The sequence below is a fragment of the Eurosta solidaginis genome, chromosome 4 (genome assembly GCF_040869045.1).
Source record: "Eurosta solidaginis isolate ZX-2024a chromosome 4, ASM4086904v1, whole genome shotgun sequence".
In the NCBI taxonomy this organism is placed as follows: domain Eukaryota; kingdom Metazoa; phylum Arthropoda; class Insecta; order Diptera; family Tephritidae; genus Eurosta; species Eurosta solidaginis.
This window is the reverse complement of record NC_090322.1, coordinates 215,165,436-215,188,671: the sequence shown is the minus strand read 5'-3', so window position 1 is coordinate 215,188,671 and position 23,236 is coordinate 215,165,436. Positions and strand designations below refer to the sequence as shown.

General features: G+C 36.4%; 1 protein-coding gene across 1 annotated transcript in view; it reads left to right on the top strand.

The window, feature by feature from the left end:
- The window catches only part of LOC137249047 (galactose mutarotase-like), a 97,946-nt gene that overhangs the window by 19,451 nt on the left and 55,259 nt on the right, over window positions 1–23,236 (top strand). Inside the window, exon 3 of the mRNA XM_067780157.1 lies at window positions 19,828–20,198. Coding sequence (XP_067636258.1) covers window positions 19,828–20,198 — 371 coding nt within the window. The remainder of the gene's footprint in view (window positions 1–19,827; window positions 20,199–23,236) is intronic.

The following is a 23,236-nucleotide window of genomic DNA, read 5'->3' as shown; positions in this document are numbered from 1 at the left end:
ATCGTACAAACAAATTCTAGTATGACCCCTGGTCCACCTTTATGACAATATCTCGAAAAGGCGTCCACCTATAGAACTAAGGCCCTCTCCCTTTTAAAATACTCATTAGTACCTTTTATTTGATACCCATATCGTACAAACAAATTCTAGAGTCCCCACTGGTCCACCTTTATGGCGATATCTCGAAAAGGCGTCCACCCATAGAACTAAGGCCCACTCCCTCTTAAAATACTCATTAACACCTTTCATTTGATACCCATATCGTACAAACAAATTCTAGTGTGACCCCTGGTCCACCTTTATGACAATATCTCGAAAAGGCGTCCACCCATAGAACTAAGGCCCACTCCCTCTTAAAATACTCATTAACACCTTTCATTTGATACCCGTATCGTGCAAACAAATTCTAGAGTCACCCCTGGCCCACTTTTATAACGATATCCCGAAAAGGCGTCCACCTATAGAGCTAAGGCCCACTCTCTTTTAAAGTACTCATTAACGCCTTTCATGGCGATATCTCGAAAATGAGTCCACCTATAGAACTGAGGCTAGCGCCCTTTTAAAAAACTCATTAACACCTTTCTTTTGATACCCATGTCGTACAAACAAATTCTAGAGTCACCCCTGGTCCACCTTTATGGCGATATCTCGAAAATGCGTGCACCTATAGAACTAAGGCCCACTCCCTTTTAAAATACTCATTAACACCTTTCAATTGATACCCATATCATACAAACAAATTCTAGAGTCACCCCTCGTCCACCTTTATGGCGATATCTCGAAAAGGCGTCCACCTATAGAACTGAGGCCAACGCCCTTTTAAAAAACTCATTAACACCTTTCTTTTGATACCCATGTCGTACAGACAAATTCTAGAGTCACCCCTGGTCCACCTTTATGGCAATATCTCGAAAAGGCGTCCACCTATAGAACTAAGGCCCAATCCCTTTTAAAATAATCATTAACACCTTTCATTTGATACCCATATCCTACAAACAAATTTTAGAGTCACCCATGGTCCACCTTTATGGCGATATCTCGAAAAGGCGTCCACCTATAGAACTGAGCCAACGCCCTTTTAAAAACTCATTAACACCTTTCTTTTCATACCCATGTTGTACAAACAATTTCTAGGGTCACCCCTGGTCCACCCTTTTGGCGATATCTCGAAAATTCATGCACCTATAGAACTGAGGCTCACTCCCTTTTAATATACTCATTAACACCTTTCATTTGATACCCATATCGTACAAACAAATTCTAGACTCACCCCTGGTCCACCTTTATGGCGATATCCCGAAAATGCGTGCACCTATAGAACTAAGGCCCACTCTCTTTTAAAATACTCATTAACACCTTTCATTTGATACCCATATTGTACAAACAAATTCTAGAGTCACCCCTGGTCCACCTTTATGGCGATATCTCGAAAAGGCGTCCACCTATAGAACTGAGCCAACGCCCTTTTAAAAACTCATTAACACCTTTCTTTTGATACCCATATTGTACAAACAAATTCTAGGGTCACCCTGGCCCACCTTTTTGGCGATATCTCGAAAATTCATGCACCTATAGAACTGAGGCTCACTCCCTTTTAATATACTCATTAACACCTTTCATTTGATACCCATATCGTACAAACAAATTCTAGAGTCACCCCTGGTCCACCTTTATGGCGATATCCCGAAAATGCGTGCACCTATAGAACTAAGGCCCACTCCCTTTTAAAATACTCATTAGCACCTTTCATTTGATATCCATATCGTACAAATAAATTCTAGAGTCACTCCTGGTCCAACTTTATGGCGATATCTCGAAAAGGCGTCCACCTATAGAACTAAGGCCCACGCCCTTTTAAAATATTCATTAACACCTTTCATTTGATACCCATATCGTACAAAGAAATTCTAGAGTCACTCCTGGTCCACCTTTATGGCGATATCTCGAAAAGGCGTCCACCTATAGAACTGAGCCAACGCCCTTTTAAAAACTCATTAACACCTTTCTTTTGCTACCCATGTCGTACAAACAAATTCTAGGGTCACCCTGGCCCACCTTTTTGGCGATATCTCGAAAATTCATGCACCTATAGAACTGAGGCTCACTCCCTTTTAATATACTCATTAACACCTTTCATTTGATACCCATATCGTACAAACAAATTCTAGAGTCACCCCTGGTCCACCTTTATGGCGATATCCCGAAAATGCGTGCACCTATAGAACTAAGGCCCACTCCCTTTTAAAATACTCATTAGCACCTTTCATTTGATATCCATATCGTACAAATAAATTCTAGAGTCACTCCTGGTCCAACTTTATGGCGATATCTCGAAAAGGCGTCCACCTATAGAACTAAGGCCCACGCCCTTTTAAAATATTCATTAACACCTTTCATTTGATACCCATATCGTACAAAGAAATTCTAGAGTCACTCCTGGTCCACCTTTATGGCGATATCTCGAAAAGGCGTCCACCTATAGAACTGAGCCAACGCCCTTTTAAAAACTCATTAACACCTTTCTTTTGCTACCCATGTCGTACAAACAAATTCTAGGGTCACCCTGGCCCACCTTTTTGGCGATATCTCGAAAATTCATGCACCTATAGAACTGAGGCTCACTCCCTTTTAATATACTCATTAACACCTTTCATTTGATACCCATATCGTACAAACAAATTCTAGAGTCACCCCTGGTCCACCTTTATGGCGATATCCCGAAAATGCGTGCACCTATAGAACTAAGGCCCACTCCCTTTTAAAATACTCATTAGCACCTTTCATTTGATATCCATATCGTACAAATAAATTCTAGAGTCACTCCTGGTCCAACTTTATGGCGATATCTCGAAAAGGCGTCCACCTATAGAACTAAGGCCCACGCCCTTTTAAAATATTCATTAACACCTTTCATTTGATACCCATATCGTACAAAGAAATTCTAGAGTCACTCCTGGTCCACCTTTATGGCGATATCTCGAAAAGGCGTCCACCTATAGAACTGAGCCAACGCCCTTTTAAAAACTCATTAACACCTTTCTTTTGCTACCCATGTCGTACAAACAAATTCTAGGGTCACCCTGGCCCACCTTTTTGGCGATATCTCGAAAATTCATGCACCTATAGAACTGAGGCTCACTCCCTTTTAATATACTCATTAACACCTTTCATTTGATACCCATATCGTACAAACAAATTCTAGAGTCACCCCTGGTCCACCTTTATGGCGATATCCCGAAAATGCGTGCACCTATAGAACTAAGGCCCACTCCCTTTTAAAATACTCATTAGCACCTTTCATTTGATATCCATATCGTACAAATAAATTCTAGAGTCACTCCTGGTCCAACTTTATGGCGATATCTCGAAAAGGCGTCCACCTATAGAAATAAGGCCCACGCCCTTTTAAAATATTCATTAACACCTTTCATTTGATACCCATATCGTACAAAGAAATTCTAGAGTCACTCCTGGTCCACCTTTATGGCGATATCTCGAAAAGGCGTCCACCTATAGAACTGAGCCAACGCCCTTTTAAAAACTCATTAACACCTTTCTTTTGCTACCCATGTCGTACAAACAAATTCTAGGGTCACCCTGGCCCACCTTTTTGGCGATATCTCGAAAATTCATGCACCTATAGAACTGAGGCTCACTCCCTTTTAATATACTCATTAACACCTTTCATTTGATACCCATATCGTACAAACAAATTCTAGAGTCACCCCTGGTCCACCTTTATGGCGATATCCCGAAAATGCGTGCACCTATAGAACTAAGGCCCACTCCCTTTTAAAATACTCATTAACACCTTTCATTTGATACCCATATTGTACAAACAAATTCTAGGGTCACCCTGGCCCACCTTTTTGGCGATATCTCGAAAATTCATGCACCTATAGAACTGAGGCTCACTCCCTTTTAATATACTCATTAACACCTTTCATTTGATACCCATATCGTACAAACAAATTCTAGAGTCACCCCTGGTCCACCTTTATGGCGATATCCCGAAAATGCGTGCACCTATAGAACTAAGGCCCACTCCCTTTTAAAATACTCATTAGCACCTTTCATTTGATATCCATATCGTACAAATAAATTCTAGAGTCACTCCTGGTCCAACTTTATGGCGATATCTCGAAAAGGCGTCCACCTATAGAACTAAGGCCCACGCCCTTTTAAAATATTCATTAACACCTTTCATTTGATACCCATATCGTACAAAGAAATTCTAGAGTCACTCCTGGTCCACCTTTATGGCGATATCTCGAAAAGGCGTCCACCTATAGAACTGAGCCAACGCCCTTTTAAAAACTCATTAACACCTTTCTTTTGCTACCCATGTCGTACAAACAAATTCTAGGGTCACCCTGGCCCACCTTTTTGGCGATATCTCGAAAATTCATGCACCTATAGAACTGAGGCTCACTCCCTTTTAATATACTCATTAACACCTTTCATTTGATACCCATATCGTACAAACAAATTCTAGAGTCACCCCTGGTCCACCTTTATGGCGATATCCCGAAAATGCGTGCACCTATAGAACTAAGGCCCACTCCCTTTTAAAATACTCATTAGCACCTTTCATTTGATATCCATATCGTACAAACAAATTCTAGAGTCACCCCTGGTCCACCTTTATGGCGATATTTCGAAAAGGCGTCCACCTATAGAACTGAGGCCAAAGCCCTTTTAAAAAACTCATTATCACCTTTCTTTTGATACCCATGTCGTACAAACAAATTCTAGGGTCACCCTGGCCCACCTTTTTGGCGATATCTCGAAAATTCATGCACCTATAGAACTGAGGCTCACTCCCTTTTAATATACTCATTAACACCTTTCATTTGATACCCATATCGTACAAACAAGTTCTAGAGTCACCCCTGGTCCACCTTTATGGCGATGTCTCGAAAATGCGGGCACCTATAGAACTAAGGCCCACTCCCTTTTAAAATACCCATTAACACCTTTCTTTTGATACCCATGTCGTACAAATAAATTCTAGAGTCACTCCTGGTCCAACTTTATGGCGACGCCCTTTTAAAATATTCATTAACACCTTTCATTTGATACCCATATCGTACAAAGAAATTCTAGAGTCACTCCTGGTCCACCTTTATGGCGATATCTCGAAAAGGCGTCCACCTAGAGAACTAAGGCCCACGCCCTTTTAAAATATTCATTAACACCTTTCATTTGATATCCATATCGTACAAACAACACATTCCAGGGTTACCCTAGGTTCATTTTCCTACATGGTGATTTTCCCTTATTTTGTCTCCGTAGCTCTCAACTGAGTATGTAATGTTCGGCTACACCCGAACTTAGCCTTCCTTACTTGTTTTAAATTGACCTTAAACCTTTTTAACTTGTATTAAATACCTATGTTTTTCAACTTATTTCTTCACATATGTACATGTAAGTACGTGCACGCTCTCTTCAAAAATGTATTTTAAAAATCAAATAAGAAAGTCTAAGTTCGATTGAAACTGAACATTACATACCCAGCTGTGCATTGGAAATGATGTAGTTATTTGTTTTGGTTCTATTCTGAACCCATTTTCGTTCAAAATAAGCAAAAAGGATAAACAGTCTAGTAATGAGCTTGAGCGGGTAAAAATTCAATGTTCCTTCAGATGTGGGGATTTCGTTATTTCCCGTTTGCTGTAGCTATAAAATGAAATAAAAAAGATATTGGATAAAACTTGCCTTAATATAATATGTCTTGTGACCAATTCACAGCAATCTATGGCGTTTATCAGACAATTAAATAGAAGCGTTGGGTGCGGGAAATTTCTAAAAACGTGAGGCGAAGCATAACCTTATTATGGTTCAGTTGGTCTTACATATGATTATCAATAGAAATTTGACGCGTCCAACACTTTTATTTAATTGTCTGATCAACGCCCTAGATTGATGAGGAGTGTGGTGACTATTACCTAGGACACACCTAATTATTTTCTAGCTTTTAGTATTATTATTACTTCATGAAAGTATTGTTTAACTTAACATTTTTTTTTTTTTTTCAAGTTTTTAGTCTTTATTTAATTGCCTGTTATTTCTCATTTTATTTAGTTCATTTATTGACTCATTATTACAAGGACTCTTTCCTGACAATTTACTACAATCTAAGCCCTAAATACATAATCCTTCCAAAGACTTTACTCGAATCAGCGCCACGTATGCTTGTCCTTCCTCGAACTCCAAATTATTTTGATGTCACTTCTACCGGACTGTATGTAATATTTGTTCCAAATATGAGCCTAATCGGAGCACAAGTACGATCTTTTTGAATACCTCGATACCTGCGCCACCTAGCGGCGATTCATTGCCATGGGTCGCTTTGTATTCATGTACTAATAATACTACTCAACAAATTTTGATCAACTTTAGTCTCCAAAAATAAAATTGGCCTTTCCTAAAGTGAAATTTTCTCCTGATTCCGAATATGACTTCCACTTTCCTTTGGCAGATCTAGTTTCCGGGATATCGGCGAAAATATGAAAATTCCCATTATTGCAGAACACTACTTTATATAGGTACGGCCAAAATTTGTATTTTTCATGTTTTCGTTTTAAACTGATAAATTATGCATTATACTAATTCTCATAAAAATTTCTTGCCTTCACCTCCCTTAAGTATCTTCAGTAGTTTTTTTTACAAAATTTCAGATTTAACCACTTTTAAATCGGAAAAATTCTATTGACGAAAGTTAGCCCTCCTAGGTTGTAGGTAATTTAATTACGAAAATTTTAAGCATTCCAATACAACAATCAGACGTGCCGTTGAGACTATACCCCCGTTTACTTGCAAGCATCTATCCTACAATTTTTTATAGAGTCAATTTTTATCCGAACTACGATTTATATTTTTTATAACGTTTTATTACAGACATATGTTTGCACGTTAAACTGTATTCAATTGCTTAATATGAGTACAAATCAGCAATTCAGTAAAAAACAACAACGACAACAACATCAAATACATACATATCTACATCTAAAAAAAGTCAAATTGATCGATTTTACCGTGGTGGGCAATAGTGAGGGACGTGGGTACTTTTAACTACCCGTTTATAATTTTCTGAGCTTGTCTTCCGTATTATTGTCCAGCAATAATCTCCCATCATTTCTTCATTCCAAAAGCCTTGGAAACGCTTTTCAAAAATCATGAAGTCTTGGTGAAACCTTTCACACTGTTCATCACTTTCAGCACCTAGATTTGCGGGAAAATTATCCAAATTTTAATGCAAAAAATGCATTTTGAGGGATATGTTGCATTTCATAGCACTGTAGTTTTTCAACAAGGCTTTGACCATCTATCTATAGTTAGGATCTCTGTTGTTGCCAGGAAATCCACTATCGACTTGCTTAAAGCTGTGTCAAGCCGCTGCTTCTACTGATGATAAATGATTCGGAAAATTTTCGTCTTTCAGCAACTTTCTAATTTGCGGACCAACAAATATACATTCATTTAATTTGTCTTAAATTATTTTAGGGAAAAATTTCGTTAGGTACTGGAAGGATGGCGCGTCCTTATTTAAAGCCTTTACAAAATTTTTCATTAATCCTAATTTCATGTGAATTGCTGGTAAAATAACTCGTTCGAAATTTACTAAAAGCGATAGCACGACTGTCCCAAAGACAGAGAAAACAGCAATATTTAATGAAACCTCCTTGAATTCCGAGAATTATAGCTACAACCTGGGATATATTTCATATACTATTTATTTTAAATTGTATCACCGAAACTGCTTACCTTTAAGTCCGCACAAATTTTCCAATTAAATTGTTTATATTGAATGAGCTCAAGTAAATTGGATATGCTTAAATAAGTTTCTTTAGTATTCTCAGAATGTGCCACTGGCATTGACGGTAACGAATTAGTTTATGCAGTAATGCTGCTTTTAAACTATGCTTTGAACTGTCTATAAACAAGCGCCAATAATGCACTTTATTTTCTTATTTTAGTGCTTCAAATAAACCTTGAACATCATTGCAGTAGCAAATATTTTCACTTTTAGTAAAAAAATGAGAGAAAGTCTTGTGTCTATTTCGAAACTTGGAAGTACTTGCCGAAGGGCCCAGGCTGCCCCATTGCTGCAAAAGAGATCCTAGAACTTCGCTATCAAATTTCGATAATTTCAAATCTCTGGCCAAGTCATTAGGTTCGTCTTGTGAGACTCGATGTGGGACCTCTCCTTCTTGTTCTCTGTCTGAATTATCTGCTTCGGAGTCACTTTCACTTGAGGCTTCAAAACTTATAGGCGGCCTAGGTATGGGTAAGGTATGGTCATGTAGTTTTGGTTTTTTAGCTGATGCCACATTTGGATAACTTATTAATTTCCTCTTTTTTCTCGTTTTACCTTTAAGGTCTACCACGCAAAAATAGTACTGGTCGTGGTTAAAGGATTCAGTCCACATCATTGGAACACCAAACTTCATGTTATGACCTTTACCCGATACCCATCTCATTAAAGTTAATCTACAGGAGGCGCAAATAATGTCTCGCCAATTTTATCATAGTAATACTAAAATTTTAGGATAGACGCTTGCAAGTTAACGGAGCTATAGTCTCAATGGCACGTCGGATTGTTGTACGGGTAAGCTTAAAATTTTCGTAGTTAAATTACCTACAACAGAGGAATGCTAAGTTTTTTTCGTCCATAAAATTTTTCCGATTTTAAAGTGGTTAAATCTGAAATTTTGTAAAAAATTTCGTTTTTTTTTTAATTTTCTTCAACATTTTTTGGCATAGTGGCCAAACTACTGAAGATACTGAAAGGAGGTGAAGGCAAGAAATGTTTATGGGAATTAGTATAAAGTATAATTCAACAGTATAAAACGAAAAAAATGAATATTACAAATTTTTGCTCTACCTATATAAAGTGTTCTGCAAAAATGGGAATCTTCATATTTTCGCCGATATCTCGGAAACTAGATCTGCCACAGGAAAATGGAAGTCATATTCGGAATCAGGAGAAAATTTTACTTTAGGAAAGGTCTATTTTAATTTTGGAGATTTTTTTTGTCGAGTAGTGTACTTTTTCTGAATATGAGCCTAATCGGAGTACAAATACGAGTATTTTTAATATCTCGATCATTGCGTCACCTGGCGGAGATTTTGGTCATAGGTCGCTTTATATTTATGTATGTACTATGTGTTCCAAATATGAGCTAAATCGGATCACAAATACGATTTTTTGAAATATTTCGATCCATGCGCCATATATCGGATTTTTTTTTTATTATTGTATTGTCATCGGGTTCTGAAGTATATTCCAAGTTTCAAGCTTATCGAAAAGTTATTTAAATTTCAGTTACAAAATTATGTTCCCTACATCGCTACACAGAGTCAAGCTAAATAAAACCGTTTAAAAAGGGGCGGATCATGCCCAATTTCAAAATTTGTTTAAGTTTTGACTTACTTAGCTCAACCATGCCACTACTGAGGTAGAATATCATCAGTCAAATGCAGATAAATACTATAGAATTATTGCAACCTTTGTTAAGATTAGACCCCTTGGAAAAGTGTGCGTGGTCTTTAACCAATTTTAATTATCTCCACTCAGCCTATATAATTTCGCAAGGATAGATTCTCTGCCAAATTTCATTGTAATACCTTTAACGCCTTTTAATTTACAGCTTGTTGAACTTCAAAGTTTTCTTCTTATAAATGTGGATGGTGCCATGCCCACATTCCAAAATTTTTTCGGATTTATGTTTTGTGTCATAAAACCAATCCTCCCACCAAATTTCATTAGCTTAGCGTTATTCTTTTTTGAATTATCCCATTTTTCCTCTTTTCTAAATTTTCGATATCGAAAAAGTGGGCGTGGTTGTCGTACGATTTAAATACCAATCTATTTAAGCTCCAAATAAGCTCGTTTACAGAATTTGGTGAAGATATCTCAATATTTACTCAAGTTATCGTGTTAACGGAAAGATGGACGGACGGCCATGACTTAATCAATTTTTTTCCGATACTGATGATTTTGATATGTGGAAGTCTATATCTATCTGGATTCCTTTATATTTGTACAACCAACCGTTATCCACCGGGCGACCACCGTGGTGTGATGGTAGCGTGCTGCGTATGACCTGGGTTCAAACCCCGGTCAAAGCAACATCAAAATTTTAGAAATAAGATTTTTCAATTAGAAGAAAATTCTTATAAGCGGAGTCGCCCCTCGGCAGTGTTTGGCAAGCGCTCCGGGTGTATTTCTGCCATGAAAAGCTCTCAGTGAAAACTCATCTGCCTTGCAGATGCCGTTCGGAGTCGGCATAAAACATGTAGGTCCCGTCCGGCCAATTTGTAGAGAAAATCAAGAGGGGCACGACGCAAGTTGGAAGAGAAGCTCGGCCTTAGATCCCTTCGGAGGTTGTCGCACCTTACATCTATTTTTTTTTAACCGCTATCCAATTAAAGTTATAATACCCTGTGTACAATTACAGCTGGGTATAACAAATATATTAAGGTTCGAATTTTCAGTGCTTGTTTCAATTACCCTTAGTTTGCTTTAGCAGCTTAAGCTGAGATGGGAATTCAATTTTACGCAAATGAGTAAACATTGGAAAAGCGAATATTCAACTGGGAAAACAGCTTATCTTCTTAGAATGGGTGTCAAATTTTTTAACTTAACAGCAATACCGTGAATTGGTTTCTACAGGCAAATTTGTGAAATGCTAGATTAAGTGGCAGGCCACTCGAAACAAGAAGCTCACAACAGGATAGTGCGTTATGATGCCGTATAAGATTACGACGACGTAAGCTATAGCTATTTAGAGAACCGTTGCTTGGCAACGATTTTGTTTCAAGTAAGATCGATCTTGACCTTTACCAAAATAATTTCGTATATTTCTGGCAAAAGCTAACCATTTAAGCATGAAGAGTGTCAATGATTTCATCCTCAATGCAGCTGCATCAAGAGGGATTTCGCGTATCGCGTGGACTTCTGGTGTAAAGTGACAAGTCAAAGCCGTAATGATTATTGACAATTAAGATTTGTCGAATAAATGCCACCTGACTGTCGGATAGTTCAAAACAATTCTATAATCTTCTCTGGCTCTAAATAGCAATCAGTTAGGCACACTCAAGCCCTCGGTCGAATCACCATCCAGTCCACTGCCTCGAGTCTAGCCCTATCACTACCAGGGTAATGGCGTCTCTTAGTTTAATGATTACGCTGAACGTGCCGGCATCACCACCCCTCCCGACCTCAACTATTCGAGGATGCTTTTTCCTCACTAGACCTCTGGCCCCGTCAATCTTCGGAAACTGCTATTCATGAGCATGCTTCAAGTGACGTCTAAGAGACATACTTTTTACCTTGGCCCCTAAAGTTATTTTTGACCAGGCGCCGATTACCCAGAGCTTTTCTTCGAGTTGTTGAATGCTTGCTCATACTGACTTCCTTCGCTTTCCAACCACTATTTCCCGTAGCGCAAGCGGATCGATTCGTGATAACACTAGCCACCCCATCCAGTCTGCCGGTCCAAATCACTATCCGCAGTAAGGCTGCTATCAAAGAATTGTATTACAAAAGAAAAAGTGATTGAGTGATGGAAGCTCCAGTCAATTGTCAAATATGGCGACCATTGTAGTGTGGTGATAGCGAACTCCGCCCAGCACACCAATGCTCAAGGGCTAAAAATATTTTCGATAAATAAAAGGAGCGTGGCATACGAGGCGAATCCCTAATATCTCCAAGAAAATATTGGATGAGGAAGAAAGGGTTGTGGCACCTCTCACACAAATGGAATATTTCAATTGGGGAAAGGAGCTGAGACACCTTCCTTAAAAATGCGATTTTTCAGAACAATGGCTGCCGTACTAACGTAGATTATTTTATCACCTAAAGTTTGATTTCAGACGTGGGTTTGGCTGTTATTCCTTTTGAACGTTTATCAATCTTTGGGGGTTTATAATCTTTAGGGTTGGTATTTTTGGATGCCTCTGAAAGCACCGGAAAAGACATGTTTTCAAATCACTGTGGCAGTTGCCTCCTCAGAAATCGTGGGCGGCCTTTTGTGTGGTGGACGTATAGCTCACTCCGCATTTAAATTACCACTATGTATGCAAACATTTTATACACCGATGTGCAATAAAAGCAAAATGTCAGAACAAAGTGAGGTTCTTGAGACATTTAAGCTTATCGTGTTGGATTAGTGCACCATGGCTCACAAACAGTCGTTAGAAGCTTAAGAACACACCCTTAATGACTATAGGGAATTGTTCATTCCAGAAGTGGTACTTTCCTCTTACTTGCTTGAGATTTCGTACAAGTTCTGCCAGTTATTCCGGAAGGAACATAATCAGATGATGTGAAGGCGTGATTAAAATCGTCATATTTATGGCATTACGTAAAACAATTTACTCTCTCTCTCAACATTTGGCGGAGACACTTCAGCAGAAGGTTTTGCTAAAAGAACTTTTTGAAGTCGGTTATGGCGAAATTCCGGTTACTCCACTACAATATTTCCTTTCTTCTCCTTCAAATTTTTGCGAGCTTAAAACGTCACCTGAAGCTTTAAAACTTATGTATTCCCGAATCTATTGTACAAACTATAAATGGCTTCGAGAAAGGGAATTTTTGGCACCTAAAAATGCTGATTTTAATATCATTAATGCCAAAATTTAAGCAAAACTACCAGGGATCTAGACAGTTTATCAATCTATTTTTAGCAATCTAATTTTATTTCGTAATTTGAATCCTCCATCCTTATGTAGTGGGAAAAGGTTTATCATCACAAAATTTTTACCGAATGTGACTGCAACAGTTAATTTTATCGGGAAATCTCGAAAACAAAAAGTTTATTACCAAGGATTTCATTGATATGGCTTTCCATTTTAAGTGCCTCCAATTTTCTATTCCTATTAATAAAGCTCAAAGATTGTTATTCTCTGACGCAGTAGTTAGTTTTACCAACTCTCCCATGGGCAGTAGCGTAACAATTGGGTGACAGTGCTGGCAAAATGCCACGGGCCCTCGACCCAAAAGGGCCCCGGGCCAAGAGGCCACAGAGGAGTTCAAAAATGTTTTTTTACCATATACCTGAGCATTTTATTTAATTTGAAACTTATGTTTTCTAAGTTATGCTAAAAATCCAAAGTGAGACAACTTAAGACTATAACACAATTACAAGTTAATCGTTAAGCATTTCAACCAAACTATTGATATACAAATTTTTTTTTTAAACTGTTTAACAAATTTATAATTTTTTTGGACATAGTATCAAAAGATAGAATATTTTATCAATTTTTAGATGTAATAAAGAAAGTGAGTCTTTAACTTCAATAACATTAACAACATTAAACCCAACTAGATGGACAGGACGTTATGATATCGTTTTTTCTTTAAAAGTTCGGTGTGTTGAAGTCAAAAATCAGGGTTCACAGAATGTTTGAAATTACATTTTTTTTTTTACAAATTATTCTTTATAACAAACACTTGCTTCAAATTTTTTTGTTCTTATAATTCCCAAATATTTGAAATGTATTGAAAAATTTATACTGCTGGAGTACAGGTGCAACTACTATCTATATATATAAAAAGAAGTGTACATTTTGATTGTCACTCCATAACTCGAGAACGGATAGAAAGATTGGCATGAAATTTTTAGGAAAGATACAGGAAGGATAGATGATGGTTAGTTGGTTTTAAAATCCCAAATCGGTTTAGCCATTCTTGAGTTATGATTTTTTTTCAGAAAAAATTCAAAATTTGAAAATTTGGTATATAAATTTGCCTATATTAGTATTTACGATGCTTTTTTCCAGGAAGTTAACCAGAGACGGACTGGGACTGGGATTAGAACTAGGACCGGGACTGAGACTCGGAGTGGGACTGGGACTGGGACTGGAACAAAATACATACCACCCTCTGGGACAGGCAATAAGGGATGAAGAAGAATGAGAAGAAGGTGAGGGAGGAAAAAAGAGAGAAGTAGAAGGATACTGAGAAAGAAATAAAATGATGATGAAAAGGATCAGGAAAAAGTGAAGAGGGGTGGGGGAGGGCAGAGTTAGACGGAAAAGCTTATTAAAAAATGCAGATAGGCCAAATTTAGGGCAGAACAACGTCTGCCAGGTCTGCTAGTCACAAATAAAAATTTTAAAAAGTGGAATTTTTTGAGAAAGCACAGGAGTTTGTTCTCAAATGTTTGATATTTATTTTATTTATCTTTTCATTTGTAATACGAGTTAATTGAAAAACAAACATTTGTTTTAATTCTCCAAAGAGTTTCCTTCATTGCTCACACGTAAACATTTTTTACACGGTGTTTTGTGTGAACTAGTGTTTAGAATGGGCAGAATTTCACATATTAAAAAATGTGCAATTCAACGCAGACACAAATTTGTGTAAGCGTCTTCGCTGTAAAAAATTATTAAAAGGATATCTCTTGGGAAAAATAAAGCGCCATTATGAAACAGTTCATAATTTTGGTACAAATTTCATGGAAATAGATCTGTTAAGAAAGCGTCAGTTAAGGAAGGCATCATTAAAGTTAAGCAGGGAGGTGTTTTGGAACTGCTTCATTGGCTTAGTAAGAATTACAAAACATGCCCTTTATAATTTTTGACGATCAAATTACTTTAAGAGATTGCTTCAGCCATATAACGATACCTACTGTTTAATTATAAATTCAAGGCACATATTATTACAATTTTCAGTCACATATATTGAAGACTTATGCAAATACAATATCAGTTAACAACTTTTCTAATGAAGCATGCATTGACACAGTTTCTAGCTTTGTAAATATACAGCCTTATGATCCTTATGGAGATTTAGAGGAAGAATATAATCTACAACAAAGTGATACAATACCAACATACATAACCATTCGACAGAAACTGGAGAAGTTGGCTTATCATGACATGACTCCATTTCATACCAATTTTCTCGAATACTGGAAAGACCCTGCGGCGGACAGGGACATTCGTGCCTTGGTGGAGATATCATTGGCAGTTCCTTCTAGTCGGGTGTCTGTTGAGAGAGCCTTCATCGCTTTACCAACTATCCTTACAAAACAAAGAAAAAATATAGTTAGCGACTCAATCAACAATCTCTTAACTGTTTAATTGAATTTCATATGCTTGTCATAGCATTTTTACGTTTGTCAAGGTCGTCAAGAAAAGGTGATAGGCTCATACGACGTTTTTTCGTTTCGCAATTCATTGCAACTGTTTTCAATATTGCAAGTCCAAAATCTAAAGGAGAACTCTGTAATACACGCGTCACTTTATAAAGCAAACCACTTATGCCCTTACAGGCGTCCATCGTGGTGAACAGTAGACGAATATTTCGGAGTGGATCCATTGAAGCTACGCTAAAATCTGAATCTCCACACCTTTAGGTTATCGTGTCTCAAAAATAGGTTGGTTATGTTCCTCAGAGCACGGTAACGAGAACGCAATAGCCCTCGCAAAACACATACATATCTGCTGAAATACTTATGATAAATAGGGGAATGTTTGCTTAAGAATATATAAAAAAAATCATTCATTTGTATAAATGAAATGGAAGTAGAATATTTGTCAAAATTGTGTAAAGGCATAAATGAATGTAAAAAAATTGTTTTTTGCGAATGTATACAATATTTAATTATTCTTCAGTATCAAATGAAAACAAATATTTGTTTTAAAATTGATCCGCTGACGGTATAAAAAATGAAATTAATGAATTTTAATTCTTTGTAGAAGAATTTTTCTGAACCCTTTCCAAAACACGCTAACGAAAACATTCCGTTCAATTGCAAATCAGATGAAAGAAATGAAGCTGTTTCACTCAGAAATGAGTGCGTAAATTACAATTTTGCTATGTTATTGGTTTTCCATTGCAAGATCCTACTTACTATCGATGCAGTCGCTAAAGCACTTCAGTCTAAAGCCACCGATCAAATGTCTTAAAGCGTTTGAAATTTGTCTAGAAGAATGGGAAAGGCAGCGACATGAATTTAAATATGTTAAAATAGAAGCAAATAATGTAGCAGAAGAATGGTTCGTCATCTCTGAATTTTCTAGTACTCGCCAGATGATTCTTAAATGCCCTTTTGATAAGCTTTTCGAAGTGAGCATCTCTAAAACCTGGAAGTTTGTTCAAAGTTAACACATTTTATCGAGTATTGGACATCTTGAAATCGTTCCAAATTCCATTGTTTTGCAGCGTTCCACTTTAAAAGTTTTAAATGACACTGATATATTTAAAAAAAAAAAAAAGCTATAGAATATGCTGAGATATATAGAAAAAGACATATCTGAATCATTTTCCACAGAAATTCTCACTTTTCGACCCATTTTCAGAGTCGAAATATGGAAATCGTCGTGTATTAGAGACCTTGCTGATTTATTAATAATAATAAATCATTTTATGTCTTGCAGTTTTCCTGAAGTATGCACTGCATTACTGTTGTTTCTTACAATTCCTGTTACCACAGCTAGTGCCGAACCATCATTCCGAAACTTAAATTGACCAGAACCTTCTTAAAAAACCCTACGAGACAAGACAGGTTATGTTACTTAGCTATTCTGTATATTGAAAATTCTATAGCCCGGTCTTTATACTTTGATGATGTTACAGACACTTTTGCGGAACAGAAATCTCGAAAAAAAAAATGTTTTCTTAATAAATAACTTATTGAAATTAAATTCTTATTTCATTGTAAATGCACTCAGGACTCCACATTGGGCTAGCATGGACTACAGACCATTCTCTCTTGCCTAAGAGAGGAGGTCTATGGTCATTAGTGGAACATATACAACGTGTAGTTGTGTACGCTAAAAATCACGAAGTTTATTAAAGTTAAACTGAGTACAACGCACAGTGGTCGGTTCCGTAGGCCAAAAATAAAAAAATCAGAGTGAAAAGTTTCTCACGAAATGTTTCGTCTTTTAAAGTGTATATTTACTTTTGTTGTATTCGAAATATACTCTTTAAGAATAGTTTCAAAAGTGATGTTATGGTATTAGTTGGTTTTTGCAGTGTGAGCAAGTTAAATATAAAATGAAAGATTAAGCTGTTTAAAAATACATAAAACATCATTGCATAGAAATAAATAAAAATGTAAATTGAAGTCAAAGGTATTTACTTCATTTTGAGGTAATTATAGAGCTTGTTATGCTTTATTTTTTTATACTCAGTTGAGCAGAGCTCACAGATTATATTAACTTTGGATAACGGTTGGTTGTACAGGTATAAAGGAATCGGGATAGATATAACCTTCCATATATTAAAATCATCAGGACCGAAAAAAAATTTGATAGAGCCATGTCCGTGCGTCCGTCAGTTAACACGATAACTTGAGTAAATTTTGAGGTATCTTGATGAAATTTGGTATGTGGGTTCCTGAGCACTCATCTCAGATTGCTGTTTAAAATCAACGATATAGGACTATAACCACGCCCACTTTTTCGATATCGAAATTTTCGAAAAACCGAAAAAGTGCGATAATTAATTACCAAAGACGGATAAAGCGATGAAGCTTGGTAGGTGACTTCAAATTATGACGCAGAATAGAAAATTAGTAAAATTTTGGACAATGGGCGTGGCACCGCTCACTTTTAAAAGAAGGTAATTTAAAAGTTTTGCAAGCTGTAATTTGGCAGTCTCTGAAGATATCATGATGAAATTTGGCAGGAACGTTACTCTTATTACTATATATGTATGCTCAATAAAAATTAGCAAAATCGGAGAACGACCACGCCCACTTAAAAAAAAAATTTTTTTTAAGTAAAATTTTAACAAAAAATTTAATATCTTTACAGTATATAAGTAAATTGTGTCAACATCCAACTCCAGTAATGATTTGGTGCAACAAAATACAAAAATAAAAGAAAATTTCAAAATGGGCGTGACTCCGCCCTTTTTCACTCAATTTGTCCAGGATACTTTTAATGCCATAAGTCGAACAAAGATTTACCAATCCTTGTGAAATTTGGTAGGTGCTTAGCTTCTAGGACGGTAACTTATTTCTGTGAAAAAGGGCGAAATCGGTTGAAGCCACGCCCAGTTTTTATACACAGTCGTTCGTCTGTCCTTCCGCTCGGCTGTTAACACGATAACTTGCGCAAAAATCGATATATCTTTACTAAACTCAATTCGCGTACTTATCTGAACTCACTTTGTATTGGTATAAATATGGCCGAAGTCCGACTGTGACCACGCCCACCTTTTCGATATCGAAAATAACGAAAAATTAAAAAAATGCCTTAATTCTATACCAAATACGAAAAAAGGGAAGAAACATGGTGATTGGATTGGTTTTTTGACGCAAAATATAACTTTAGAAAAAACTTTGTAAAATGGGTGTGACACCTACCATATTAAGTAGAAGAAAATGAAGAAGTTCTGCAGGGCGAAATAAAAAACCCTTGAAATCTTGGCAGGAATATTGTTCGTGGTATTACATATTTAAATAAATTAGCGGTACGCGAAAGATGATGTTCTCGGCCACCCTGGTCCACATTTTGTTCGATATCTGAAAAACGCCTTCACATTTACAACTACCACCACTCCCTTTTAAAACCCTCATTAATACCTTTCATTTGCTACCCATATCGTACAAGCAAATTCTAGAGTCAACCCTGATCCACCTTTATGGCGATATCCCTAAATGGCGTCCACCTATAAAACTTTGGCCCACTCCCTCATAAAATACCATTTAATGCCTTTCATTTGATACCCATGTCATACAAACATATTCCAGGGCTACCCTCTGTTCATTTTCCTACATGGTTATTTTCCCTTATGTTGTCACCATATCTCTCAACTGAGTATGTAATGTTCGGTTACACCCGAACTTAACCTTCCTTACTTGTTTTTTTTTTTTTTTTTTTTGTTATTTAAAATTTCACCAGTGCCTTTATTAGTGTTTATTTGCACAAATATTTAAATATCAGATAAAAGTTTACATGGGTTCCTCACCAATCCTCACGTTGTCACTTATATATTATTATTAATCAAAGTTTTAAGATTCTAAAGTGTTAATATGAGCTGCCATTTTCAGCCACTAACTATGTTTTGCGACAGTGTTCTTACACGTGTAACATACCACGTCATTTTATCCAGTCGACGATATGCAAATGTAAACTTTTGTGTGTGTTTGTTGTTTTGTTATTGTTATGTATGCAAGGTCTTTTAATAACTTTAATTTCTTTATTGCATCTTACCACTTTTCCCCCCACACCTACTTACATTTTGTATGCATGCGGTGAAAGTGGGTGGTTGTGGGTCGGTATGAAAATACCACCCGCACAAATTTTATGAAAAAATAATTTTCACATATTTGTGAAGCTGTGACCAAAGTTCCACGTTGATATTTCTACTGGAAGTATTTTTGGCCACCAACTCCGACCAGTGTGCAACGTGACGATTTTTATTGAGAGGGCCCCATCAATAGAATTTTCCACGGGACCCAGATAATATAATTTTGCCACTTCCGATGGGCAAATATACGTAGCCTGTTTCAGAGTTGGCTTATCTAACTTTCTATACTACAGATAATTCTGCAAAAAATATTTTACAACCTATACCCAAATGCCAAATACACAACTTCAAAAGAAGTTTCAAATTTGTTTTATGTATTTTTCAAATTTTTATAGAAACATACCATACCTTTTATTCGGATTACGCGAACCAAATGAGATTTTTGCTTAATTCATGAAATGTATGAGATCTTTGGGACAGACGTGTCCCGTACTTGCTTTTTGTTTTAAAACGGTTAAGATACGACTACGATTCTCTGCACAATTAAGTTTCTTATTTTAGCATTCATTTTTATTTGTATTTTTCTTTTTTATTTCGTTATATCTATAAAGGTTACGAAAGCGCTGAAAATCCATATTTTGGAGCAACTGTCGGTCGTGTGTGTAATCGTATTCACAGAGGGCAATTCTGTCTCGACGGCCAGGAAATTCAACTTACCCGTAATCAGGGCAAACATCATATACATGGTGGCTTCAATAGTTTTAGTAGAGTACCATGGGGTGTAAAGGAAATACATAGAGATGGTGTTACCTTTTGTCTTATCTCACCGGACAAAAGCGAGGGCTATCCAGGAAATGTATTTGCAACTGTGCGTTATGCGCTTTCTAGAGAAAATATACTAAACGTCTACATGACAGCATTGACTAGCAAGACAACAGTGGTCAATATGACGAATCATAGTTATTTTAATTTGGCTGGACACGTAAGTCAACATGCAAATAAAAAAAATTTATGTATGTTATTATTTAAGCATAATATTCAAATGTTTGCTAAAGTTAATGAATTAGAGAACAACAGGTAACAGAAGTTAAGCATTTATCATATTAGGGTGAGTTTTTTTGCTCACGTGTCCATTAAGTGAGGTTGGATTACATTCTTATTTGCTTTTTTATACTCAACTGAGCAGACCTCACAGAGTATATAAATTTTGTTCGCATAACGGTACCCCGTAACGTCATAAACTAATCGGAACAGATATAGACTTCTATATATCAAAATTATATGGGCGAAAAAGGTAATTCATTTAGCCATATACGCCCGTCCGTCTGTCCGTAAACACGATAACTTGAGTAAATTTTGATGTATCTTAATGAAATTTGGTATGTAAATTCCTGGGCACACATCTCAGATCGCTACTTAAAATTGACTGAAATTGGACTATAACCACGCACACTTTTTCGATATCAAAAATTTCGAAAAACCGAAAAAGTGCGATAATTCATTACCAAAGACGGATAAATCGACGAAACTTGGTAGGTGAATTGACCTTTTGACGCAGAATAGAAAATTGGTAAAATTTTGGACAATGTGGCACCGCACACTTTTAGAACAAGGTAATTTATGAGTTTTGCAAGCTATAATTTGGCAGTCGTTGAAGATATCAGGATGAAATTTGGCAGGAACGTTACTTCTATTACTATATCTGTTTTAAATAAAAATTATCAAAATCTGATGACGAACACTTAAAAAAAAATGTAATTCAAATTTTAACAAAAAATTGATTATCTTTTCAGTATATAAGTAAATTATGTCAACATTCAACTCCAGTAATGATATGTTGCAAAAAAATACAAAAACAAAAAAATTTCAAAACAGGCGTGGCTCCGCACTTTTTCATTTAATTTGTCTAGAATACTTTGAATGCCATAAGTGGAACAAAAATTTACCAATACATCTGAAATTTGGTAAAGGCATAGCTTCTATGACGGTACGGTTTTCTATGAAAAAGGGCGAAATCGGTTGAAGCCACGCCCAGTTTTTGTACACAGTCTACCGTCTGTCCTTCCGCTCGGCCGTTACACGATAGCACGAGCAAAAATCGATATATCTTTACTGAACTTAGTTCACGTATTTATATGAACCCACTTTATCTTGGTATTAAAAATGGGTGAAATCTGACTATGCCCACTTCCATTTTTTCGTTATCGAAAATTTCGACAAATGAAAAAAATGCCATAATTCTATACCAAATATGAAGAAAGGGATGAAACATGGTGATTGGATTGGTTTTTTGACGCAAAATATAACTTTATAAAAAACTTTGAGAAATGGATGTGACACGTACCATATTAAGTAGAACAAAATCAAATAGTTCTGCAAGGCGAAATCAAAAGCCCTTGAAATCGTTGCAGGAATACTGTCCGTGGTATTACATATATAAATAAATTAGCGGTATTCGAAAGACGTTGTTCTGCGTCACCCTGGTCCACATTTTGATCGATATCTCGAAAATGCCTTCATATATACCACTAAGGGACACTACCTTTTAAAATACTCATTAATGCCTTTCATTTGATACCCATGTCATACAAACACATTCCAGGGTTACCATAGGTTCATTTTCCTACATGGTGGTTTTCCCTTATTTGACAAAGGATGAAGGAAAATCGTTCCAAAAACGTCACCCTTGGTCTACAATTTCGGACTCTTATCGGACTCATAACTAAAAGCGCTTCTAAAATATTTCAGGGGTGATTTAAAAAAGTGATAAAGAAATGCGTTCAAATTTAACCAAATATTTAAAAAAAAATATTCAAATAAAACGAATTGATAGCTGAAGAAAGATAGCAAAGGCAAGTTGCTGCAGATTTTAGTATTACCATTTTTATGTATCCATGAAAAAGACAATTTTGTGTCCAAAGCTGTCAGCTGAGTATGTAATGTTCGGTTACACCCGAACTTATCCTTCCATACTTGCTTACATTTTCTTTTACGTTAGTTGTGAAAATCCAACACTTTTCCTTTGAACTTAAATGAATGATGTTTGTGGTTGCTGTCACATACGACGTTCATGTCATGTGCACGTAGACGCGTTCATCATTACCACCAGCAATTTGCAATACTGACACAATGACCGAATACTTATGCGTCACGTACTCTGCAATTAGAACAAGAATTTTGTGGTATGTCCACCTTTTTACGTACGAAGTTACTCTGTAGGGATTGAGTTAATGTGTTTTCATATAAAGCTGAATGAAAAACCGAAAGTGTTTTGGCTTTAATTATATTTAAGCAATATAAATTAGAAGGTATTGCACAATAAAGCTAGTGAGTCTTGTAGTGCTGTACTTTAACAGTTCAAACGCGTGCCCATAGAAAGCTTTAATGTGGAATATTTTCAATGTATGGCTGTTAATTCAAGCTACCTCTTTTTAGCCGACGAGTCCCTGGTCGTAGCCTTAGACTATCTTCTAAGGAAAATTATAGGTACTAACTAATATTTTTGGACTTCATCAGAGAGAGAAACACAAGACCAAAATACATATTCCCGTAGTTCATAATGCAGATATTGCAAAAACCCCATATATGCATAGGGCAAAATCCGTACACAAAATTCCAACAACGATCCTTCTCAACTTCCTCAATTTTTATCTTGCGGTAGAGGTTCTCATATTAAAGAAAACTTGTGTGGATTTTGTGTTGTTGAGATTTAGAAACACCAAGATTTTGTCACTATTTTCTTATGTCTGCATATTGCCGTCTGGGATGTGTCTAATCTGGATTTTTGAAAATTTCCGAGATTATATCTTGTCGGAATTTCGAAAGTCAGGATTATGAGATGCACCGTTCTATGCTATCGCTCTTCCTTTGATTTCCTTATATGGAGTCCACTCAACGCTTAATTTAGAGAAAAATTTTTAAATTCCTACGTTATTCTTGAGTAACACGCAGCTGAGTTTTGAGTTATAATAAAAATAACTTTATGCGATTCTGAGAAGATTAAGGCCTAGGTCATCTTAA